The sequence below is a fragment of the Leopardus geoffroyi genome, chromosome A2 (genome assembly GCF_018350155.1).
Source record: "Leopardus geoffroyi isolate Oge1 chromosome A2, O.geoffroyi_Oge1_pat1.0, whole genome shotgun sequence".
Classification (NCBI taxonomy): domain Eukaryota; kingdom Metazoa; phylum Chordata; class Mammalia; order Carnivora; family Felidae; genus Leopardus; species Leopardus geoffroyi.
The window spans coordinates 76,632,754-76,643,870 of NC_059331.1; the positions used below are offsets into that span (position 1 = coordinate 76,632,754).

At 41.5% G+C, this 11,117-nt stretch overlaps 1 protein-coding gene across 11 annotated transcripts in view; it reads right to left on the minus strand.

Moving 5' to 3' along the window:
• The window catches only part of NME8 (NME/NM23 family member 8), a 104,826-nt gene that overhangs the window by 93,148 nt on the left and 561 nt on the right, over window positions 1-11,117 (minus strand). For 8 of the 11 annotated variants that reach the window (XR_006716204.1, XR_006716209.1, XR_006716205.1 and 5 more), the window contains exons 2-5: window positions 10,829-10,868; window positions 10,692-10,749; window positions 10,390-10,496; window positions 4,173-4,244 (exon numbers count right to left, since the gene is read on the minus strand). Coding sequence is in view for 2 of the 11 variants with exons in the window: in XM_045494387.1 (XP_045350343.1) it covers window positions 4,173-4,244; window positions 10,390-10,496; window positions 10,692-10,749; window positions 10,829-10,861 (270 nt within the window). In the remaining 9 variants the exon portion in view is untranslated. Of the gene's footprint in view, window positions 1-4,172; window positions 4,245-7,551; window positions 7,573-10,102; window positions 10,190-10,389; window positions 10,497-10,691; window positions 10,750-10,828; window positions 10,869-11,117 lie in introns of those variants that run through there. The other 3 variants (XR_006716210.1, XR_006716211.1, XR_006716212.1) reach the window with 3 other exon arrangements.

The following is an 11,117-nucleotide window of genomic DNA, read 5'->3' on the forward strand; positions in this document are numbered from 1 at the left end:
ACGCATATTTACTAAAATCTGTCTACTGGCACAATACCAGGCATGATGGCATGGAATGGCAGTCCTGGTACATGGCCTAATTACATCACAAAAAAGGAGGGGAAAAAAAACCAACACAGACAAAATATGTAAAATAACAATCATGACAAGTACCACCAAGAGAGGTACAAAGCACTGGGAGTATCTACAAGAATTTGTCATGGTCAAAGAGATCAGCAAAGGTGCTTACTGATATCAGGGTTAAAATGTGTAAGATGGGTAAGAGATAAGTAGGCAAAATGGAGAAGAAAGAGTATTCTAGACAAAAGGGATAGAGATGCAAAGATCCTGAGGCCAGAAGGGAATATGGCAAATGTGAAGGCCAGCTGAGAAAGTGAGGGGATGCCTGGAATGAGAAAAGGCCCAACAGTGAAGGGGAACCAGACCTTGCAGAGCCTTGTGGGTCATGGAACAGCACAGCCTTTAACCTAAATGCAGTGGGAAGCCTTAGGCATCGTTTAAACAGAGGCAGTGACCACAATTAGAACTGTTATTTGTAAAGATCCTTTCACCTACCATGTTTAGAGTTAGAAGGGAGCAGGAGAAGATGTTTGTATACAAAGTAGGGCTATCCTAGAGGTGATGATGAGAGAGATGATTGCTCAGTCTATGGCTGTGGTGACAGAGATGGAAAGAACGGAAAGATGCAGATGAGTGTGAGAAAGACTTGGGTAATGAAACTGACAGGTCCAAGGTCTGGAGTGTTTTGGGTGTGATGTTTTTGTCAAGAAAGTAGATAAATTAAGATGTTAAGCACCAAATGAGGTGACACTTAGAAGACCACATTTCCTGGGGATGGCGGGGGGGGGGGGGGGGGGGCGGGTCTGGTGTTGGACCAGTCCCTTGTGAGACGCCCTTGAGACACTCAAGAAGGATGTCAGAACACCAGTTGCATACACACCTCTGGAGCTCAGAGTCTAGGAATCGGCTGAAGATGTAAACTTGAGTTCTTTATATACAGGTGGAGACAATGGAAACTGTGTGGAGACAATTTTCTAAGGAAGGTATTAGCATGATAAGATCAAAATTTACTGGCTGAATAAAGAAACGTAAACCTGCGGGGCACTTGGGAGGCTCAGTCAGTTGAGTGTCCAACTTTGGCTCAGGCCATGATCTCCTGGTTCATGAGTTCAAGCCCCATGTCAGTCTTTGCACTGACAGCACAGAGCCTGCTTCAGATTCTCTGTCTCCCTCTCTCTCTGCCCCCACCCCTGCTCATGCTCTCTCTCTCTCTCTCTCAAAAATAAATAAACATTAAAAAAAAATTTTAAAGAAAGGTAAACCTGGAAAGGTGATGGAGGGGAATAGCATCTAGGTAGGCAAAAGGGAAACCAAGTAACAAAGCCAAAAGAAGCCAATGTTTCAAAAAGGAGGGCATGGCCACCACATTCAATACATGTGAGAGGTACAGCATGATGAATCTCAAAGTGTCTGCGTATTTAACAACAGGCTGGTAAGTGGGTACATTGGCAACAGCAAATTTGCTTGAATAATCAGACAGAAGGCAGATTGGATGGGTTGAGGAATTCATGGAATGTGGAAAAAAAAGTGGAGAAAACTAAATATGCAAACTCTTCTGAGAAATTTAGCTATGAGGCAAAAGAGGTGGGTGATAGCTGGAGAGGGGTGTGGCACCAAAGAAAGTATCACTTTTTAATTGGAAATATTTAACCATCTTCAAAGGACATTGAAAGGATCCAGGTGAGAAAGGCTTAAATAAATACTGGCATTCTAGTTACCATTCCCCACTAAAAGGAACTTTCCAACAATTCTGGGGGCCTTCTAATGAGCCTTGCAAAAGCCTTTCCTGCGGAAACTTGCTGAAATGAATTTCTTGTCAGCTAAGGGTGGGGAGCAATACAAAGAGCCCCTGTGGAGACATTTTTTTTTTTTTAAACAAGGGATGATGTGATGGGGATTGTGTGCTCACAGACTAGATTCTTAGATAAAGGATTATAGGTGTGGTTATCGCAAGGAGCGATAACAAAATCTGAGGCATAACTACATGAGCAACTGCTTGAGGTGCATTGGAGAAAAGTTTACGGGCAGTTAGGGCGTCAGGAATTGAGAGGCCAGGATATTGGGCAGGTTGCCAATGTGGATGCTGAAGTCCCTGGGGTGACGGCAGGACACGGGTTTGAAAGGAAGCCTTTGAGGCACACGCCAAAGTCCTCAGTCATTGACAGAACTGATTTGAAGTCCAGTAAATGACAGGAGTGCGGGTGGGGGGACAGGAGGTTTAGCCAAATAGCTAAATTAGCAAGGAAAAGACCTCTAACTGGCAAGGAAAAGCAAGTTATCAAAGTAAGAAGTAAAGGGAATACCAGTTCTACTTCTGGCCTCAAGACACATAATCTGAGACACCAGTCACCACTCTGGGCTGCAGAGAAACGTGTCCTAAGTTAGGAGCCCGATTTAACGTAAGTCAAGGAAATGTCTTGAGACCCAGAGCCTCGACTAAAGAGTTTAGGAAGTGTGCTAATTGCTTCTCTCAATTCCAGACATCACACAATGAAAGGGTTTGTGAGCGTGGGGGGAGAACGGGGAGAACTGAGTCAGAAAAAGAAAATTCTGAGCATTAGAAGGATGAACACTGCACGATTGGGAAGAAGGGTGGACTCCTCCTCCTGGCACTGATTGCAGATAAGAGAGCCCAGATAACTGGGCTGGATGGTCCAGTCAAGGAGGGTGGGTCTACTGAACAGGCCTGACTAACCCTGCAGGGTGATGATGGCAGTCCCAGAGCTCCAGCCTCTATGTGGCCGTACCCCTGGCCAGTCTTCCTCGGTTCCATGTTCCTAACTGCTACTGCTACGAGTCTCCTCACTGTTCCTAATACTAGCCCACCAATCCCATCTCTGGGTGTTACCCACTCTGCTTCCGAAACTTTGTCTAGGCCCAGGGTCAACAAACAGTGACCCAGCACAGAGACTGCATTTTGACAAAGCTAAAAACACTTACTACCTGACCCTTTACAGAAAAAGCCAGCTGACGCCTCATCTAAATCATCAAATCCTACATGTCCAACGGAGAGCAAGATCTGAAGGCAACGTCTAATATTCAATGAACCTAGGAATTCAATTCCTTGAAATAGTTGCAAGGGACTTATTTAACAGAAGCAAAAAGTTATATCCAAGAAATGATTTTTTTTTATGTTTCTTTATTTCTTTTGAGAGAGCGAGCAGGGGAGAAGCAGAGAGAGAGGGAGAGAGAGAATCGCAAGCAGGCTCCACGCTGTCAGTGAAGAGCTTAACACGGGGCTCCATCTCATGAACCATGAGATCATGGCCTGAGCCAAAATCAAGAGTTGGGCCCTTAACCAACTGAGCCACCCAGGCGCCCGTACCCAAGAAATGTCTTTAAATAGCTATTTCTAATACACAAAAATAATAATAATTGAAGTATCCAATAGCAGAGGAACAGTCCAAGCCCTCCCTGGGAAGCCTTTCCTTACTATCCCCACTTCTCGGGTTCTGCAGTAGCTACACTCCAGGCCACATAACTTAGCTTTTAACTGTATATACGCTCCTTCTAGAAAACAGCCCTTACCATGTCTTCCTGATTATTAAAGTTGTATTTCATCACAGAATATGTGGAAAATATTAAAAAGTATAAAGAAGAAAACTCAAATATTGCATCCTTCCCCCATATAGAAAACCGCTATTAACAATTTGGTGAATACTCTTCCTGTCTTCTTCCTTCTAGACATTTCTACATACAGAGATCAAAGCAACATATATTATAAAATAGTGATCATATAGGTATTTCCTTGTATTTCTATACATGAATACTTACAACCAATTCTCTCCTACTGCATATCTAGGAAATTTCTCATTTTTCACTCCTGTAAATAATCATTCAGCATACCAGTTTCTGATTATTTCCTCAGGAAAGGTAAATACCGTCTTATTTTTCTCTTTCCTGATAAACTCAGTGTGTGGTAGTCTAACTTCCTCAACCCATTACAGGCTTCTAGAGGTCAGGTTACCAAATATATTAATAGACAAGGAAAGACAAGGCAAAAAAAAAATCGGCAATTATTATAATCAGAAAATAAAGTACCACGGTAATTTTACAATATTTAACTGTAAATTGGAATCTGATGATATATTTTAGATGATGAAGATACTTACAACACTAAAGAGAAAAACAGGTTCACATTTATCTCTAAATGACTGCAAAGTTACAATGTTGTCAGCTTCTGCCTGAAAAAAAATATATATGTTATATAATAATAAAAGAAGCTATATCCAGGTCATGAGATACACAAGGTTGAAAACAATGCAGATCACATAAAGTTTTTATTGTGATGTTTCCTACAGCATTTTCTGAGGATGTCACATGTGTTCTCAGGATCAAACCGTACACACTGGTGACTCAGGCCGTGGGTCAGGTAGCCTCGACCTTACTTCTCACTGCTCACCTCTGTGGTACCCAGCCTGTGGCTCAACTCACCTACTTCCATTTGTCAAACCACACCCACGCTTCCTCCCTCCTCACCAGCTCTGGCCCTTCCTTTTCCAACCCAGGTCAAGTGTCCCTCCTCCAAGAATCCTGTCTTGCTCCCTCCCACTGTAAATCCTCTCCTGCTCCACCCAGAACTTTCCTGCCTCCCTTGGGGGCTCCAAGGTCCCTTTCAGCAATGCACCGCCGCCATATGGGCCTGTCTCACTTCTTTCGATCAGATCTACGAGGTTTCATCTTCCTCTTTGCACATCACCCTCCTTCTGCATGGGTCACGGAGCTTACGGGGATGTCCACTCTCACCACTGTTATTTAACATGACACTAGAGGTCCTAGCCTCAGTAATCAGACAACAAAAAGATATAAAAGACATCCAAAGCAGCAAGAAGGAGCCAAACTTTCGCTCTTCACAGATGACATGACACTCTATGCAGAAAACCTGAAAGACTCCACCAAAGCCTGCTAGAACTGATATACAGATCCAGCCAAGTTGCAGGATACAAAATCAATTGCATTTCTATCCACCAATAATGAAGGAGCAGAAAGAGAAATCAAGGAATCCATCCCATCTACAATTGTGCCAAAAACCATAAGATATCTAGGAATAAACTTACCCAAAGAGGCGAAACAACTATACTGTGAAAACTATTGAACACTTATGAAAGAAACTGAGGAGGTTCCAAAGAAATGGAAAGACATGCCATGCTCATGACTGGAAGAACAAATACACTATCCAAAGCAATCGACACATTTAATGCAATCACTATCAAAATACCAACAGCATTTTTCACAGAGCTAGCACACATAATCCTAAAATTTGTATGGAACCACAAAAGACCCCAAATAGCCAAAGCAATCCTGAAAAAGAAGAAACTGGAGACATCACAATTCTGGATTTCAAGCTATATTACAAAGCTATAGTCATCAAGACGGTATGGTCCTGGTACAAAAACAGACACATAGATTAGTGGAACAGAACAGAAAACCCAGAAATGGACCCTTTGTCATCTTTGACAAAGCAGGAAACAATATCCAATGGGGGAAAAAAAACGTCTCTTCAACAAATGATGTTGGGAAAACTAAACAGCAACATGTAGAAGAGTGAAAATGGACCACTTTCTTATACTATACACAAAAACAAATTTAAAATGGATAAAAGACCTAAATGTGAGACAGGAAACCATCAAAATCCTAGAGAGGAACACAGGCGGCAACCTCTTTGACATCAGCTATAGCAACTTCTTACTAGACATGTTTCTGGGAGCAAGGGAAACAAAACCAAAAATGAACTATTGGGACTTCATGGAGATTAAAAACAAACCAAACAAACAAAACAAAAAGCTTCTGCCGAGTGAAGGAAACAATCAACAAAACTAAAAGGCAACCCGTGGAATGGGAGAAGATATTTGCAAATGACATGCCTGATAAAGGGTTAGTACCCAAAATCTATAAAGAATTTATCAAACTCAACCCCCCAAAAAACAAATAATCCAGCTAAGAAATTGGCAGAAGACATGAATAGAGATTTTTTCAAAGAAGACATACAGATGGCTAAAACGCAAATGAAAAGACCATCAACATCACTCAGCATCAGGGAAATACAAAAACAAAAAACAAAACCCACGAGATACACCTCACACCTGTCAGAATGGCTAAAATTAACAACACAGGATGTGGAGAAAGGGGAACCCTCTCAACACTGTTGGTAGGAATGTGAACTGGTGCAGCCACTATAGAAAACAGTATGGAATTTCCTCAAAAAGCTAAAAATAGAACTACCCTATGATGCAGTAATTGCACTAGTAGGTCTTTATCCAAAGGATACAAAAATACTGATCCAGAGGGATATGTGCACCCTGATGTTTATAGCAGCATTACCAACAATAGCCAAATTCTAGAAAGAGCCCAAATGTGTCCATCAACCATCGACTGATGAATATTCTCAGCCATAAAAAAGAATGAAATCCCGTCATTTGCAACAATGTGGGTGGAGCCAGAGAATATTAGGCTAAGCGAAATAAGTCAGAGAAAGACAAATACCATACGATTTCACTCATACGTGGAATTTAAGAAACAAAACAGATGAACATAGGGGGAAAAAGAGACAGGGAGAGGCAAACCAGAAAACAGACTCTTAACTATAGAGAATAAACGGAGGGTTGTTGGAAGGAGCGGGATGGGCTAAATGGGTGATGGGCATGAAGGAGGGCCCTTGTTGTGTTGTATGTAAGTGACGAATCACTAAACCCTCCACCTGAAACTGATATTACACTGTAAGCTAACTTGAATTTAAATAAAAACTTGGGGGAAAACAACAAATTTCAAGCTGTTGTGAAGTGATCAATAACTGTATATTAAATATTATTGTTTTCCTCCACGTTAACACAGCATCCCTTGGCCAGCTGTCAGATCATTTGGTAGGGTCTTCTCTAAGAGATGGTTTTTGCAACCTAAGGCAATTGTTTTCAAACTGGGGTTTCTGCAAGTTCCTCAACCACTGGGAAGAAGCCAAGAGAGGGTCTCAGCCCTGTCAGCCAGAGGCACTGTGTTGTAATTTTTTTTTTTTTTTTAAAGCATGCTGGAGTCTACGTTTCTTCTTCTTTTTTTAAAGCTTCCACAGTTTAGAAGAAAGAAAAGGAAGGAGGTAAAAGGTACTAATCTATAATATTAAAGGACAGAAGTTAAAGATTATAAATAAAAGTAGCTTAAGACACCCGGGGGGGGCTCATTTGGTAGAACATCTGACTCTTGATATCAGGGTTGGGAGTTCAAGCCCCACCCTGGGTACGGAGCCTACTTAAATCAATAAATAAACAAATAAATAAATTTAGTCTAGGTATCATTATTACAATGTTCATATTGTAGTAAAGTATTAACAATTAAAGGATTTAATAATATTATTAAAAACTAAAATAAAGAGTATTACTGAATTTTTATATATATAGATAGGTACAATGTTAATACAAGTCTTCAAGTCTTTTAAAAGGACACATAACAAAAAAAACAAAAAAACAAAAAACAACAACAAAAACAAAAAACTGTACTGACCATTTAGCTTAGGGTGACTTCAATAGGTAATCAACCTCATAGGTCACTCCCAATGGCGGTTTCAAGACTATATTAATTTTTGTCATCCTTTCAGGGAAGTCATAGTAAGAAAACAACATTAATTTATATGAATGTCCTATTGTTGAGTGCGCTCAAACATAACAAGAAAAACCATTCGGCGATGACGCACAAAATTTTTTGTTGTTAAATTCAACAGATGCTAGTGTTATGAGTGGTAATCTGAACATATTTTGGAAAGAACTTACTAGCCCTTCCCAGTGGGATGGCTACAGTAATAGAACAGATTCCTTGTGGAGGAGGCTGAGGAATTCTGGCTGGCTGGGGTACAATGGGAGGTCACAGTCAAAGTCGTTTTGGTTGAGAGGAAGCCCTGTTAGGACCTGTATCCTCACACAGCTCTGAGCTGAGCTGAAATGGGAGCCCAACAAACTATGTGATCTAATTCTCCTTCCACCCCCATCTCTCTGCCTCCACAGCCATGCCGGGTTCACACATATTGCCCAAGTTGGTTTCTACCCAGACTCTACAAACAAAGAGAAATTTAACGCCTCTAAACCACCTGGGAACACATCATCAAGTTATACCTTCTCCGTGTCTAAGGACTTCTTGCCTTGCCTTCCTATGCCCAAGTTCCCTTGCAGGTAGCCTGACAGGTGTGCAGGGGGCCTGCCTTGTTATTGGTGTCTCCCCACTGACCCCAATTTCCTTTTAGACACTGAAATTTTCCCGTGATTCCTAGCCCGTGAACTTGCACTCCTACCACTTCCAGACAAACTTCTCTACTGCCAACTGCCACAACTCAAGAATTTTCCAACCCTTGATTCGCCATGACCCATTTGCCAGCTGTTAGAGCCTTCTGAAATTGTCCTTTAACTTCTTATACCAACCCCTTGTCTATTGTATGTGGCAATTCCCATTAGACCCCATTCTCTGTCCTGTCAACTCCATTTCTCCTCCCTGCCAAGGATCAAATCTCAAATCATATTCCAGATCAACTCAGGGGGCTCAGAGTGAAGCAGGCTATTATGGATCACCGCCCTTTCAAAAACTGTAACACTCTTATTTCAGAAGACAAAGTCAACCTCTGGACAAAAAGATTTAAAAATTATATATTATATATATAGTTGGTTGGGTGACCGACGTCGGCTCAGGTCATGATCTCACAGTTTGTGAGTCCGAGCCCCGCGTCAGGCTCTGCGCTGACAGCTCAGAGGCTGGAGCCTACTTCGGATTCTGTGTCTCCCCCTCTCTCTACCCCTCCCCTGCTCACGCTCTGTGTCTCTCTGTCTCTCAATAATAAACTTTAAGAAAAAAAAAAAGAATCAGATGCTTAACCAACTGGGACACCTAGGTGGCACCCCTTGACTATACATTTTATTAAATTAAATTAAATTAAATTAAATTAAATTAAATTAAAAATCAATTTTTCTTGGGGCGCCTGGGTGGTTCAGTCGGTTGAGCATCCAACTTTGGCTCAGGTCATAGTCTCTTGGTTTGTAAGTTCAAGCCCCTCTTCTGGGGCTTGAAGTTCAAGCCCCTCTGCTGACAGCTCAGAGCGTGGAGACTGCTTCAGAATCTGTGTCTCCCCTTCTCTCTCTGCTGTTCCCCCTACTTTCACTCTGTGTCTCTCTCTCTCAAAAATAAACATTAAAAATTTTTTTTAATTAAAAAAATCAATTATCCTGGGGTGCCTGGGTGGCTCAGTCGGTTAAGCATCAGATTCTTGATTTTGGCTCAGGTCATGAACTCACAGCCATGAGATAGAGCCTTGTACTGGGCTCTTCACTGAACATGGAGCCTGCTTGAGATTCTCCCTCTCCCTCTCTCTCTGCCCTTCCCCTCACTTGAGTATGTGTACACATGTGCATTCTGTCCCTCTAAAAAAAAAACAACAAAAAAAAGTATAGTAAAAAAAGTAGATTCACATACCCAAGTTGTTCCAAACAACTTAAAAAGTTTGATAATTTCTGAATTATCAGTTTTTTAATTTACGTTAATGAAAATTAAAAACTCAGTTCCTCGGGGTGCCTGGGTGACTCAGTAAATTAAGCACCCGACTTCAGTTCAGGTCATGATCTCACAGTTTGTGAGTTCGAGCCCCACATCAGCCTCTGTGCTGACAGCTCAGAGCCTGGAGCCTGCTTCAGATTCTGTCTCCATCTCTCTGACCTTCCCCTGTTCCTGCGCTCTCTCTCTCTCTCTCTCTCAAATATAAAAAATAAAACATAAAAAAAAAATTCAGTTCCTTAGTCACAGTAGCCACATTGCAGGGCTCAAAAGCCACTTGTGTCTAGTGGCCACCTTATTAAACAACAAAGCTCTACGCGGTTGCTAACTTAATGTGGATAAATTGAAGCTCAATAAGTTTAGTTGTAATATTCTAATCCCTCATCACATCTGGGTGGGAAGTGAGGGGAAAATCACTACCATTGGGATAATTGGTAACTGGGTAATTAAGTGACTGGAGACCTTCCCAATGCTACCCATTAAACAGCGTTTGCCGCTTTTATTATAAAAGACATACACTCACCATACAGTTGGGTGAAAAGAAACAGGTCAATAGACAGACGTTTTTATACTTTTCCAATGTTCACACCCATGGTGAACAATTTCAATACTACAGGAATGGGATAAAAATCATGATTGTTCAGATCATTTCAGATCCGGTAGAACTAAATATATAGTAAAACTGCCAAGTAAATATTATCCATTTTGAAAAGTTGACAGGTTGTTTAAATTAAGACAGTCTTTAAGGACAATACTAAAATATTTGAAAGTATCAAGAAAATAACGGTTTAATGGAAATGACATCCTTACGACAACGAAATGCAGAAGTTCATCTTCGTTCAGTTCGTTTTTCAGTTTTCTGAATAAAGGTTGCATTGCTTTGCAAGGTCCACACCAGGCTTGGTAAACATCTATCACTGGAAGAGAACATTTATGAAAAAAACAGAGTCGAAGAATCTAGAATAGCCGCTTATCCCAATGCTGGGCAGGGGCAAGGGCACAGATGAGCAGGTTTTTACACTGTTAGTGGGGAGGTACACTCTGTGTTGGGGGTGGTGACAGGTGCCCTGGGCAGAACTCCCAATGGCTGGACAACAGGGGAGCCCCAGTACCTGTTAGGCCTTTGTTCTGCAACATCTCATCCCACAGGCTTTGACTATTAACGACTGTCTGCAAAAAGGAAGGCACTGTAAAGAGGTCCCCAAGTGCCAGCGCACCAAGTAAAGACCGTTGGTAATGTCATACTCACCTGTAACTGGATTTCTCGCTTTTTGCTTGCCATTTATCCACTGTCACATGAAAAAAGAGAAGAAAAACAGAAAATGTTTAAGAGGAAATTTATATGAAGTTATTCTCTATGCATTCAAAGAGGCATCTTAATGGACCGTAGGCAGTATTGGATTATACCACTCCTCTTTTCTGGGGAGAGAGGAGCCAATGCCACTAAAAGATTCCTCGCCAACTGGTTGCATCAGGCATACTGTCTTACTCTCCCAATAACCCTGAGGCAAGGCGAGGAGGTACAGTTTCTTAAAAGG